The 15,470-nt window shown below is 38.9% G+C and overlaps 1 protein-coding gene across 1 annotated transcript in view; it reads left to right on the forward strand.

Annotated features, from left to right (window-relative positions):
* The window catches only part of LOC140160608 (eukaryotic elongation factor 2 kinase-like), a 63,415-nt gene that overhangs the window by 13,071 nt on the left and 34,874 nt on the right, over window positions 1–15,470 (forward strand). Inside the window, exons 2-3 of the mRNA XM_072183856.1 lie at window positions 3,835–4,283; window positions 5,225–5,262. Of these exons, the coding sequence (XP_072039957.1) occupies window positions 3,912–4,283; window positions 5,225–5,262 (410 nt within the window). The 5' untranslated portion in view covers window positions 3,835–3,911. The remainder of the gene's footprint in view (window positions 1–3,834; window positions 4,284–5,224; window positions 5,263–15,470) is intronic.

The raw sequence follows: 15,470 nt of genomic DNA on the forward strand, positions 1-15,470 counted from the left end.
TGAGATCATCACCCCGGCCCCCAGGACCCCGTAGGCAAATGCCCAGGTAAACATGTTTCTAAATATGGTGTAATTGATACTTTCCCCACGGTCGGTATGAATGAAGTTATGAATATTTAATGAGGGACTACCCCGGGAAGTACAAGGTCGCTCGTAAAGTTGTTTACCAAAAATGTCTACTTTCAACGTGCGCATGGCAGAACCGTGTTCCCGCGGACGGCGGTTGTGTATGAATAATTACCGTAATGAGGGAAAGCACACGGCATGTATGTACGTCATCCACCAGTGGAGCTCCTGCGCCCCTCCGCAGAACTTCCGGTAGTGGATGTTCTGCGCTCGGGGGCGCAGAGAATCCACTGTCGGAGTTGCTGCGCCCGGGCGCAGTCCCTTATATGTAACGGTGGATCATTGCTGCGCTCGAAAAAGTTGAATTTCTGGTACCACACATCGGGTACTTTCCCCGTGTGGAGTTATGTACGTCATCCACCAGTGGAGCTCCTGCGCCCCTCCGCAGAACTTCCGGTAGTGGATGTTCTGCGCTTCGAGCGCAGAGAATCCACTGTCGGAGTTGCTGCGCTCGGAAGCAAAATAATACATTTTCTTATTATAATAACGGTGGATCATTTCTGCGCTCGGGCGCAGAACATCCACTGTCGGAGTTGCTGCGTTCAGAAGCAAAATAATAGATTATCTTATTATAATAACGGTGGATCATTTCTGCGCCGGGCGCAGAACATCCACTGTCGGAGTTGCTGCGTTCAGAAGCAAAATAATAGATTATCTTATTATAATAACGGTGGATCATTTCTGCACTCGGGCGCAGAACATCCACTATCGGAGTTGATGCGCCCGGGCGCAGTCCCTTATATGTAACGGTGGATCATTGCTGCGCTTGGGCGCAGAACATCCACTGTTGGAGTAACTGCGCTCGGAAGCAAAATAATGGATTTTCTTATTAAAATAACGGTGGATCATTTCTATGCTCGGGCGCAGAACATCCACTGTCGGAGATGCTGCGTTCAGAAGCAAAATAATAGATTATCTTATTATAATAACGGTGGATCATTTCTGCGCTCGGGCGCAGAACATCCACTATCGGAGTTGATGCGCCCGGCGCAGTCCCTTATATGTAACGGTGGATCATTGCTGCGCTTGGGCGCAGAACATCCACTGTTGGAGTAACTGCGCTCGGAAGCAAAATAATGGATTTTCTTATTAAAATAAGGAAGCTAAATAAATTATTTTCATATTATATTAATAATATATTTTTTTATTGTAATAGCTCTACGGAGAAGTTTATTACTATTAGGCCTATGCATGCGTATAATAATAACTATAACTCCTGGAAGTTTATTGATATTTACTATTAGGTCTGCGCTCGGAAGCAAAAAAATGGATTTTCTTATTAAGATAACGGTGGATCATTGCTGCGCTCGGGCGCAGAACATCCACTGTCGGAGTTGCTGCGTTCGGAAGCAAAATAATAGATTATCTTATTATAATAACGGTGGATCATTTCTGCGCTCGGGCGCAGAACAAGAGAATAGATCTCCCTTATATGAAGACGGTGGAACATTGCTGCGCTCGGGCGCAGAACATCCACTGTCGGAGTAACTGCGCTCGGAAGCAAAATAATGGATTTTCTTATTATAATAACGGTGGATCATTTCTATGCTCGGGCGCAGAACATCCACTGTCGGAGATGCTGCGTTCAGAAGCAAAATAATAGATTATCTTATTATAATAACGGTGGATCATTTCTGCGCTCGGGCGCAGAACATCCACTATCGGAGTTGATGCGCCCGGGCGCAGTCCCTTATATGTAACGGTGGATCATTGCTGCGCTTGGGCGCAGAACATCCACTGTTGGAGTAACTGCGCTCGGAAGCAAAATAATGGATTTTCTTATTAAAATAACGGTGGATCATTTCTGCTCGGCGCAGAGAATCCACTGTCGGAGTTGATGCGCTTTCGGAAGCTAAATAAATTATTTTCTTATTATATTAATAATATATTTTTTTATTGTAATAGCTCTACGGAGAAGTTTATTACTATTAGGCCTATGCATGCGTATAATAATAACTATAACTCCTGGAAGTTTATTGATATTTACTATTAGGTCTGCGCTCGGAAGCAAAGAAATGGATTTTCTTATTTAAATAACGGTGGATCATTGCTGCGCTCGGGCGCAGAACATCCACTGTCGGAGTTGCTGCGTTCGGAAGCAAAATAATAGATTATCTTATTATAATAACGGTGGATCATTTCTGCGCTCGGGCGCAGAACATCCACTTCGGAGTTGATGCGCCCGGCGCAGTCCTTATATGTAACGGTGGATCATTGCTGCGCTCGGGGTCAGGAACATGCACTGTCGGAGTAACTGCGCTCGGAAGCAAAATAATGATTATCGGGGATTCATGCTTACCTGGAATCGTCTGAGCAATGTGTGCGAAGAGCTGGGTGTGAAAAACTTTTATAATATTAATAAAAACGAACAACCATATTTTTTTTTACTCAAACTTCACAATTGTACACGAATCAAATTAAAAATGCAAGAAAAATTTACAATAATTTTTTTACACTTTCTATTAATAAATCGCTGCAATTATGAGAATGATTGAATGATAATTCCATCAATGCGATCATGATTAAATTGGGACGGGATGACGGCGGCGTCTGTTGATAATTTCCGGGGATAATACTCTAGTCATGTCAGTCAATCAATGAGACTGTCAATCAAAATTTCCATGAATGAACTGACATAAAAGAGGATTACGGTAAACGATGTTGATGACTTTGAACAATTTGCCGATTGGCTCACTCACCAGCGGTCGAGTCTGGCTTTTTTTTTTTTCTTGTGTGTTTTTCTGCTTCAAAGCGTTGCTGTATAAGCCGTATAAGCCGCACTGACTTTCGGCGGCTCCAAAAATAATGTATAAGCCGCGGCTTATATTCCGGAAATTACGGTAGGTGATGTTCTTGTGATATTGACATTTATGTTTCATTGTGACAGATGGAAATACTGGTCGCGTTTCGCAGCGAAACATTTTGGTCGATAACATCTGCGATAACGCCAACTTTTACGCCATGAACAAGATGAATTTTTGCCGCTCCCTTTCCTCCAGGTTCGTGATGTTCAAAGTACCTCTGATTAAAATCGTCGTCGTGACTTTTGGGAACGAAAATCCATCGTGTTACAAAATTCCTGCGTTTTATGGTGCCACGCGCCATCTTGTGATGGAAACGGCTGCATTTGTTTCCCTCGCATTCGGACGACGAAGACCAATGCGATTATCGGGGATTCCTGCTTACCTGGAATCGTCTGAGCAATGTGTGCGAAGAGCTGGGTGTGAAATACGTTTGGCGCACAACGTGCACATTCGCGAAAAATGTTTCGCTCTGAGAAAGCTACTGTCCAAACTGTTTTCATGTGCAGGTATAAAAACTGCAATTTAGTTGTGAAATTGATCTCCGCGTTGATTGCAATTGTATCAACTGTTAATCACTGCCATTTTCCTGGAAGCAATTTTGAGCATTCGAGTACATGCGATTTCGTCAATTGAAGGCTTTTTAATACTAAGAGGCATTAACAATATCCTAGACAATCATGGACAGCAAAATAAGTTAAATTGAATATATTCGCGATCGACCGACCAAAGCCTAAACTAGACAATGATTTACCATGGCCTTATACTATATAGTATATATATTAATTACTAAAATGTTTATTTCTAGAAAATAATAAAATATTTATTTTCTTTACAAATGTTTTTTCAGCCATTTCCAAAAAATAATTTTAAGTTTAAATTTTCTTTTTTCTTTTTTTTCTTTCAGACTTATAATCATCCAATGAGGTTTTTGAACGCATCAAAGTTAGCGCTAGTAAGCTGCTCATCAATATCATCATCACAATGTCGAGTCAACCCATCTCAATACCAGGAAAAGTCAAGACCAACTTCAACAGTCTCCCGCCGATCGCAGGGAGCATTGACGACGAAGATGGATCCATGGTGAATCTGGTCTCGCTAGTCGATTTTATACTCCAAAACAAAGACACCCTCAACACAAATGAACCGCCTCAACCGGCTACGATCAAGCAGGCCAGAACACCTCCACTCAAAAAGAAGTGGAAGCGGGCTATAAAGAAATCACTGTCTATGGATGATCCATGGGCATCGTTTCATCTGGAGGATATCAAGACGGAGCGGGCCACAAGGCATCGTTATCACAGTACCAAACAAACATGGGTCATCGATGAAGTGAATATCAAAATGGCAACTGAGGTGAGTGCCTAAACCGCACACTGTATTGCAAGTTGTAAGACCTTTAATATTTGATGTTATGTTACTTCTCATTGCAATTTGGCAATTTTATGTACCTCAGAGACCCTTTCAAAGTGTTCTTGTCATATAAGATACACATTCAAATGAATGAGTGAAAATTTTGTAAGTATGACATACGTTCATGGAGAAAAAAAATCACAATTTCTGTAACCAGTCAAATAAGAAGATATTGACAATTTATTGTAAATAGCACAAATCATGGGCATGAATGTATAAGGGCTCTTTTTGAAATTCCCTTACACAGGAAGGTGTGCACCATCCTGCAGCTTTCCTGTGCTAGCCTTCTTTTGTTAAAATCCTGTGTGATTATAACACTGCAATTAGCCACTTAAATTAGGAGCGCGCTTTCCTGACCGAGCTTTCCTAAGGAAGGCGCTTAGCGAGGGAATCATGCCTTCTTTCTGTGTGAAAGCGTGTTAGGGTATTTCGATATGAGCCCTAAGTGCACGCAAGTGAAGTGTGTACATTTTAGGGTAGCAGGACAAATTGGATTAAGATTTAAGATGTACGACTTGCAACTTTTGATGGTAGTCACAACTTTCTACGACTAATTTGACTATAGACGTACGACTCCCAACTATTAACAGTAGTCACAACTTTCTGTGACTAATTCGACTATAGACGTAGGACTCACAAGTATCAACAGTAGTCGCAACTTTCTTTGACTAATTTGACTATAGAAGACTCACAAGTATCAACAGTAGTCGCAACTTTCTATGACTAATTCGACTATAGATGTAGGACTTGCAACTATTAACAGTAGTCACAACTTTCTCTTTTTGAGCATTTGCTTTGGGTGTGCATGGAGGTGGTACTCAGTTTACTTACAGTTTCAATATTCCTGAATTATAGTTCACATAATTTTCTTGTTTTCCTTGCAGGCATTTGCCCATGGAGCTATGCGAGAATGCTTTAGACTGTAAGTACACATTGTAATCAACCCTATGTGATGCAAATCATGTGATCAGGCAAAATGATATTTTGCCAGGTCTATTTAATATTTACTTTAAATTATTAAATATATACATAAGACAGCGTTCAAGCTTTGACTTACGTTTGGTGGCCAGAATGGTGGGAACTTGAAGTGAAAGATATCCTACTTAAAGGAACATTTTCTAGGGTGAAATTTTGTATAGAAACTGAATCTGACATAAAAAATGCATAATTATCAACTTGAAAATTTTCCCCATAGCACTGTACAGGCATATTTCTGCCCGAAGTCCTCAAATTTGAGCGAAAAATGGCGCAAAAAAATAAGTCCTTCAAAACTGGGACTCTCAGGGCTAAACAAATATAAACTTGCACTGGAGGGAGGTCTTGGCTATAGCAAGTTTATATTTGTTTAGCCTTAAACCTCACAGTTTTGAAGGACTTATTTTTTTTGCGAGGGTCTTTATTTTTGGCTCTTAGCGGAGCTAATGGGCCTAAGGACTCCAGCTCGATGGTAGCCATATTTTAACTCATTTTTCGGCAACTTCCGGCGCTGCTTGTTTATACTAAGGCTTTTTTGTGTGTGTGATATTTAGATATCAAATTGGGTTCTAAGCTTTGCTGAGTTATTTTTCAATCGATTGCACTCCTTTAGAGGTGAATTTGGAGTGGGGAAAGTACTTATTTTGAAGTGAGAAAAGTCAAAAGTCGTCACGAGAAACAAGTCATTTCTATCTTTTGCTTGGTTCCCTGTATGCGCTAGAGATTATTTTGGTCTGAGTAATTTAAGTTGCGAGATCATGGCGGGAATTGACGGATTGCACTATTTTTCTTTGGGAAAGTGACCTTTTATCATGAATTTTTGCGGTGATCTCACATGGCTAGAAACGTGATTGGATGATTCCTTTGTCCAGATTGTTTATTGAGTTCTCGGGAGTTTCGTCACCATGGGACAACACTTCAAAATATTTAGAGACCAGTGGCGTAGTAATTTAGTTAAATTAATGCTAAATAACCAGGGTTGCCAAAAAAAAATCAGCCCGAATCAAATAATCGAAAAGTCGCCCAATTTTTTTCTTTACCCTTTGTATTCTATGGGGCAGGAAATTGTCCCGGTTAAAATCTTCAAAAGTCGCCCAATTGGGCTACCAAATCGCGGGTTTGACAACCCTGAAAACAACGTCTCGCCAGCGAAGGTCACAGCTGGCATTGTTTGTGTGGCACGCTTTCTACCAGCGTGGGGTTGGGAATTCTGAAAATCTGTAAAAAGGGTGGGGGTTAAAATTTTGTGGAATAAATGGTGGGTTTCTAAAAAGCGTGGGAGCAATATATAAAGCGTGTGGGTAACGCTACCAATTGAAAAAATATATATGATAAAGTAATTTGATGATCTGTTGAAAAACATTCATATTTTGTTCATAAATCTCGAACGAAAATGTCGGAAATTAATTTGCTGCTGTTTTCAATTAAATTTACGGCGTCACCCATAGTAGAATCGACGCGCTGTGAATTTTATGAATGAATCAGGAATGAATATAATTTTCAGTCTCTACACCAGCCGCTTTGGTCCGCTCGCTCCACACTAGAAGTGAAGGGACCGGAACCACAGCGGCTGTGTAGAGAGTGATGACTGATGAGCATGACGTAATGCAATTAATTCAGGATGTCAGCCCTCTACCATTCGCACATGTGTTCACAATAAACAATTCTAATGGCGAAAGTCGTAGTTTTTGGAAAGATTAAATTGCAGTGATTCAGTTGTGCAAATAATGTCATAAATGTTTCAGATGAAGAAGAAAATCATGAGTATTTGTTAGATGAGGATAAATTCTGCATCAATTCAGATTCTGAAATGGATCAATGGTGCAGATGTAGATAAAATGGACCCGGAAGTGACTGTTCAGTCTTCCGAATTTGATTAAAGTAATTTTTAATAGGTATCCCAGGCAAACCTTGGTTAACACATTTGCTAGTCAGCGAAATTCGCCGAGACCGGGGCCCAAACACAATGCATATTTACATAGAAATTTGAATTTTTTTCGAGAATAGGTCGGTGAAGGAAACCTACATAAATATGTTTTCTATACTTCACTTGACCCAAATATATGATTTTTTATGGTGATAATCAAATCGCACATGGAATTTTAGAGGATTTTGATAGCTGTTCCATTAAAAAAAGCTGCTATCGCCATGAGACTAAAATCTAGAAACACCCCAAACGCGTTTTGGGGAATTTTACTAGCTGAATCTTTTGATGAAAGTCAGTCTTTGACAAGATGTAACTTTGCTACGGAAAGTGCTATGAAAAAAAAGGTTTTTAGTTTTGGCTTTGTTTACTCAAGGGCTTTAATTTGATATATAAAATGATGCAGTTTGATGGCAAATTTGAATAAATGTAAGCATAAGCTTTGGATACAAACACTGCAAAAGAGAGGGTTTGATTTTTGTCTCGTCTGGTCTATGTTTAGGCCTATATCTGGTCTCATGTACCGATACCTCGTTCAGGATGGGCCTTAGTAATCACTATTTCTGTCTGTCCGTGTGTGTGGGGGAGGGGGCGTGTGTCCGTCCGGAGCTGTATCTGGGGAACCGTAAGACCTGCGGGGACATTACTTGGTGGGAGGAAGCATATACAAGTTTGCTCCGTAACCGTATGTTTTCGGTGGATGCAAAAATCAGCATAAATTGATAGCAAGATCTGAAGATCCGTTGGGCGATGGTAACGTGAAACCTGGTGGCAGGAGCGATTAGGGGTATAGCGTTAGGTTGCTTTTTGGGGTCCCGGACCCACCAAAATAGAGTTCGGACCACCTATTTTTAAATTTTCTGCAAGTTCAGGGCCCGGGTTCAGGGGTCCCTGCAGATCCCCAGTTTTTTTCAATCTAGCGCTATTGCAGGCATATTTATGCTGCATTTGTGCAAACTCGCCAAGCTCTACTCCGGACCCCCTACTTTTTAATTTTCTGCAAGTTCGGGGTCCCTGCGTACACTGGAGTGTTTAGTTCTAGCGCTACCCCTGGGAGCGATACACACCTGCTGATCACCTGGTTAGTTTTTGGCAAAGATTATGCGCATTTAGTTGTTAATTTGCATAATTTATGCCGAACACTTCTACAAATATGGTTGGAAATCTGAAGAAATCCGCCTTGTGGAGCTGTATATGGGGATCCATAAGAACCCTTAGCGCTATGATGATGTAACTTGATAGGGGGTAGCATGACTAGAGGGTCTCGACCTGATTCGATTTTGAGCACAAAGTATGGTTATGAAATACTTAATCATGCATAATTTGTGCATTACAGGCGAAAACCTATTTTCTCAGAGACTGGGGGTCACACATTCTTCAAACTTGGTGGGTGGGTGCATCTTGACCCCAGACAAAACAAGTGTGTATTGTTTTGTGGGTCAAGGTCACCCGAGGTCATCCAGGGGTCATCTGAGGTCAAATTACTAAAAACTCGTATGGGCATGAAACTTGGTGGGTACAGTCAACATTTAGAGTCAAATTTTTGGAAAGTCATTTCGGGGTCAACCAAGGTCATCCAGGGGTCATCTGAGGTCAAATTACTAAAAACTGTTGTATGGGCATGAAACTTGGTGGGTACAGTCAACATTAAGAGGCAAATTTTTGGAAGGTCATTTCAGGGTCATCCGAGGTCACCAAAGGGTCATGTGAGGTCAAATCACTAAAAACTTGTATATGGGCATGAAACTTGGTGGGTACAGTCAACATTTAGAGTCAAATTTTCAGAAGGTCATTTCAGGGTCATTCAAGGTCACCCATGGGTCATCTGAAGTCAAATTGCTAAAAACTGTCGTATTGCCATGAAACTTGTTGGGTACAGTCAACATTTAGAGTCAAATTTATGGAAGGTCAATTCAAGGTCATCCAAGGTCACCCAGGGGTTATCTGAGGTCAAATTACTAAAAACTGTCATATGGGCATGAAACTTGGTAGGTACAGTCAACATTTAGAGTTAAATTTTCGGATGCTCATTTCGGGGTCATTCGAGGTCACCCAGGGGTCATCTGAGGTCAAATTACTAAAACTGTCGTATGGGCATGAAACTTGGTGGGTACAGTCAACATTTGGAGTCAAATTTTGGAAGGTCATTTCAGGTTATTCGGGGGTCAACCAGGGGTTATCTGAGGTCAAATTACTAAAAACTGTCGTATGGACATGAAACTGGGTACAGTCAACATTTGGAGCCAAATTTTGTGGGGTAACATGTTCCTCAAACTTGGTGGGTGCATCTTGACCCCAGGCAGAACAATTAAGTTTGTATTGGTTAGTGGGTCAAGGTCAACTGAGGTCATCCAGGGGTCATCTGAGGTCAAATGAGCAAAACTGTCGTATGGGCATGAAACTTGGTGGGTACAGTCAACATTTGGGGTCAAATTTTTGGAAGGTCATTTCGGGGTCATCTGGTGTCACCTAGGGGTCAGCTACCAACCTGTTGCGCATTCGACTTCAAGAACAATTGCTTTCCCACCAAAGAAGCGTAGAGCCACAGTACCATTGGTGCTCTTGTTTTCACACCCACCGAAATGTTAGGGGTAGGGGTAACATATTACTACCTTATTTTTTGTCAGTACATTTACCTGAGTCAAGTTTGATACCACTATTTAGCTATTGAAATACTGAACAAAAAGACACAAAAAGCATCTCAATAGCTTATACCATTGAGGAGTTATGGCTTTTTCAAGCTCAAACTTAAGCGAAAACTGCATTTTTTCTCAAATCAATTGTCACCCTGACCCCCAACTTTCTAACCCTGTTACAAAAATAAAGAAATTGATTTATCCCATTTAATGATTTGAATAACACAAATGTACCCTTGTCATATAATTAGCATAAACAATTAGGCACTGCGCAGTAGTTTTCAATGTTCATACACTCACAGGAAATTAGCAAGTCAAAATTTTTGTCACCACAAAACAGCCATTTTCTGCCAAAATTGGACCAAAAAATGACTTTTTCTCAAAATTAGTGAAAAATAAGGGGTTTTAAGTGCCAAAATCTGAAAATATGTGATATTTTACCCCTAGAAACATTTAAGTAATCAAGAATTTTGACTGTTTTCACCCCTAAATATTTTTTTCACACGCGTGTCCGCCAAACGTAAGTCAAAGCTTGAAGGCTGTCATAAGCTGCATTATGCTGAAAACCTATCAAAGGTAGTACTAGAAACGATGAAAATGAAATTGAACCAAATTAATGTATTTGATCTGTCAGTGTAAGGCAACAAAAAAAGACACAAAATTTGTATATCTAAATTTATCCGATTTGTTTTTCTTGATCATGATCAGTACATTATTGAAATAAATTTTACATTCTGTCATATGACATTTCTTCATTCACCATCACTTTCCCTAACTTCAACTTCAGCAGGCCTCGAAATAAGCCAGAATTTCTGAGGGCCATTTGGGCCCTTGATCTTAAATGTTTGAGGGCCCTCACAAATTTTTGTGGGCCCGAATTTGGGCCACTGGTTTTAAAAAACAAAAAAGTGAGAAAAGTGGATCATTTGTCCCAAATTTTGCGGGCACTTTGGGCCCGCCAGATGTACCTTTTGTGGGCCCTCACTGACTTTCGGGGCCGAGGGCTCTTGGGCCCTCCTTATTTCGAGGCCTACATGTATACCCGACTACTTGATTTGCACCAAATAGACTAAAAGCATCTTTTGTTGTGTACAGCATTGTACAATGTTTTAATTTTCATAAGCTTGATAAGCCAATTTTAGCATTCATGTAGTAAATGTTGAGCTTACCTGCCAAATGTTATATTGTGGTTTTGTACAGGATGTATCAGCCATTGTCCTTAAATTAGGGAAAATTTTCAACTTACACCTGATTGGTAATAATTTGACTTCCCGTTATTCAGAGGGAAGTAGGATGTAGGGCAATGTTTGTAAATAATTAGAACAGTGGGTATGGATGGATATCAATGTCTTCACACATATCAGCTCCTTAGGATCAGGTTTTGGCAAACACTCTTCTACACCAGGCACAAAAAGAAACTCGTCAGTTATATTCATCCTTGCTGTTCAATAACTTGATAATTTTGGATTATTCTGAAATATACATTTTGTTAATTGTACTTTTCTTTCTCATTTGACACCCTGTTTGTGAACATTGAGCAAGAATTGACTAAGATTCTCAAACCCCAAAATGAAAAGTTGCAATTTTAACGATTCAATTGTGCCTGTTACACTGTGTGCTTTATTAATTGGCCCGTGGTGCTTGTGTGCAATACAACAATGCGTTCCCATTGAAAATCGTTGAAAATGCAACTTTTGATTTTGGGGTTTGAGGCTTTGGAGGCGCATATCTTGGTCAATTCTTGTTCGCTTTTCACGAACAGGGTGTCAAATGAGAAAGCAAAGGCCAATTAACAAAATGTATAATTCAGAATAATCCAAAATTATCAAGTTATTGATAAGGATGAATATAACTGACAAGTTTCTTTTTGTGCCTGGTGTGGATTGAGATTTTTACCAGATCATGTTTGTTTTTAAAATATTAGGCATAAAAAATCCTGTCAAGAAAATTGTGTTTGTCCTCAGTCAGTCAGTCAGCTTTTGTCCTTTTTTTTTTTTTTTTTTTAGTAAGTGGCACTTACAGAATTGTGTGCGTGTTTTTTTTATGGTGTTGACATAGACATGATAGAGGGCCAAAATACACAGAAATGGTAACATTTGAAAATTGATTTTTCAAACCTAGATCAAACTCTGAACATTATAATTAGCTTTGGGTTTGGCATTATAACTGTATCTTCTGGGAAATTTTCATCATAGGCTTTAATGTTTAGCTGTTTGTAATCATGAAAGCTTAAGAAATAACACCCATACAGTTCAAATCGCAAAAAAAAATAAAATTAACATTGCTCCACCATAAAAAATTAACAAAATTATACAGTATTGGGTTCACCTGGGAACCAAGGGAGAACAGTGCCAGTGCATTGATTGGTCACCCCAGGTTAAATAAGAAATAAATAAAAATAAATAAATAAATAAAATAATACCTCCAAAACAGACACTTTTTGGTAGAAATATAGATATTTTATAACATATTTTGTCAGAAATAGGTGCGTTTTTGGTACGCATTATTTGTGAGAGCCAAATGTACTGGGCAACATAAAATTCTGATGGGACATAAATGATATTATGTAGAAATCCAGGAAACAAGCCAAGTCATATGGTAAAATGACCATAATAGGTTTTGGTATTCAATATTGTGCCAATGTACATTTTGTACGTGCAACATGCTAGAGTAATCATGTCGGGCAGTTTGGGAAATCCCTGGGTGTTGATAATTTTGTGGTTTGTATACCTTGTGAGCCACAATCATGTGTGCATTACGACTACAGTTCAAGTACAGTACTTGCAATGCACATATACATTGATATGATAGTGTGATGAGATCTGGTGTCAATAATACATCATGATGGAAATTTGATATTTGTTCCCATACATGTACACCAGGCACAAAAAGAAACTCGTCAGTTATATTCATCCTTGCTGTCCAATAACTTGATAATTTTGGATTGTTCTGAAATATACATTTTGTTAATTGGACTTTGCTTTCTCATTTGACACCCTGTTCGTGAAAAACGAACAAGAATTGACCAAGATATGCGACTCCAAAGCCTCAAAACCCAAAATCAAAAGTTGCATTTTCAACGATTTTCAATAAAGTGTAACAGGCACAATTGAATCGTTAAAATTGCAACTTTTCATTTTGGGGTTTGAGAGTTTGGAGGTGCATATCTTGGTCAATGTTCACGAACAGGGTGTCAAATGAGAAAAGTCAATTAACAAAATGTGTATTTGGAATAATCCAAAATTATCAAGTTATTGAACAGCAAGGATGAATATAACTGACGAGTTTCTTTTTGTGCCTGGTGTATTAAGTTTGTGCGACTTGAGTTTCTTTCTTTTTTTATCAACCTTTGAATTTTGGTAGGATCTTAATTGCATTTGTGACTGATTTTAGTTAATTATTTTAATTGTTAAATTTCCATTCATGATGTTATATTATTTTTGTCCAATTTAAACCCAGCATTCATTCATTCATTAAAAAAATATTCATTCATTTGTTTGTTCATTCGTTCGTTCGTTCAATCATTCATTCCCCGGATTCATTCTTTTTATTCATTCATTTGTTCATTCCCAGTCCCTCATCCCCGTAAACATTACTAGTAGCAATTGTACAAAGACTGAAGCATTGATATTGACTGCTTGTGTCCTCTGTGCCCAACTGTGTGTGCGAACATTTCGAACTGCGATCCTTGTAGGAGCTCCTATGTATATCAAAACAATGTTACACTCAATTTAAAAACATGATGTACATGCACGTATCTCCTCAGTGTATGGTGTACAGGTTTATTCCATGATGTCAGAGACGCCTCAGGGAAGTTCTCGGTGTGTTGGCAAGTTGTGAATGGTTCCCGTTTCAATGTCATTGACAAGCAAGCAGAGTAGAATGTAGAAAAATGTCAGTAAACTTTCAAATGACCTACTTACAAGTAAATGACCTTATTCCATGTCAATGTCATCTAAGGCAATGATTTTCGGGCAGGCTCACGGGTACCCGTCCAAGATCGGATACCCAGAATTCCCCCCCAATGTTTTTTTTAAGTTCTTTATTTTTTTGGTTTCAGAGTGTTCCTGGACCTAGAGCTAAATACGAGTATCATTCATTTGTATCCATATTGCATTGCATTTGTATCCATATTGAAATCAATAAGGGGGCTGGGTGGGGGGAGGGGTCCCAAAAATACAGGGGGGGTCATAGAATTTTCAGACCAATAATAGGGGGGTTATAATTTTTTTAACACCCAAAATAGGGGTGGTTATAGAATTATTAAGGGCTGGTAACTCAAAATTTTCGCGCGCAGCATGCGCATTCTTTAACTTCGCAATCGAAATGTGCATGCGATCTATGCAAAATGTTTACACGCTCCGCCCGCCTTCTTTACACTTATAATAAAAATGTTAACACGCTCCACACACTTTCTTCACTTTTAAGTTTTGACGCGCTCCGCGCCTTAGTTCCGGCAATGAATAATTTTTCTTGAGTCTGTAGTTGGAAGGGGGGTGTCATAAATTTTTTCGACCCGCGATAGGGGGGGGGAGTCGTGAAAAAAAATTTGCCCGCGATAGGGGGTCATAAAAAAAATTGACTCCGGTCACCGACATATTTGGGATCCCCCCTTCCAAAGAAAATGCCAGCCCCCTAATAGAGAATATTAACATGAACAGAAAATTATCACTTTGCATATTTAAAAACACAAACATTTTTTTTTAAGTCAACCATGAATGATCAGGTCCAGAGACACTCTGAAACCAAAAAAAAAATTGGAATTTTGGGTACCCGATTACTCGCCCGAAAAATGTGTCTGGTACCTGGGCACAAAATTACCTGAAAATCCCTGCCTAATGTCATCCATACTGATTGAGGTAAAGTCTCAAAATGGTCAAAAGAATCACAGTTCTTTCAAAATTGTGCATACTGTTGAATTGGGGTTAGGGAGAGGGCTTGGATAAAGAATTTAAGTTAGGTTTAGGGATTAGGATTTAGGTAAAAAGTTAAGGTTAGAGTTTAGGATTATGGTTTGGGGTTTGTACATTGTAACTCTAAAAATGGCCAGAAACAGAATGGAATTTGATTATTTTGTCCAAATGTTGTCATCAACATTCTTTATTTCATTATATTATATTATAACGGCAAAAAAATTGTTAATCGTGAAGTTGTTATTGTGTACAGCGCTTTGAAACTGCATTTATAGCGCTCTATAAATGTATTTTATTATTATTATTATTATTAATTGTTTAAAAAATTAGATTAATTTTACAAAACTGCCTTTATAGCGCTCTATAAATGTATTTTATTATTATTATTATTGTTATTAATTGTTTAAAAAATTAGATACTAATTTTACTAAGTGTTAATAGGGGGTGGGCATTTGAGAAAATGCAAATTACACATAACCTCATCAAAAACTGAACAGGAAGTTTTTTGTGACCAGCTACAGGAAAGTAACTTGCAATGGGCGTTGAGGGGTTTAAAAAACACTGATTAGTTTAGTTTAGCATTTCTCATTGAATTAGGATCATTATTTGCTCACATTTGTGTTTTTCAGCAGCATTCGTAAAATATATGTCAAATTCTAAATCGCAAACTTGTTTTTGTTGA

This window comes from Amphiura filiformis, chromosome 1 (genome assembly GCF_039555335.1).
Source record: "Amphiura filiformis chromosome 1, Afil_fr2py, whole genome shotgun sequence".
In the NCBI taxonomy this organism is placed as follows: Eukaryota; Metazoa; Echinodermata; class Ophiuroidea; order Amphilepidida; family Amphiuridae; genus Amphiura; species Amphiura filiformis.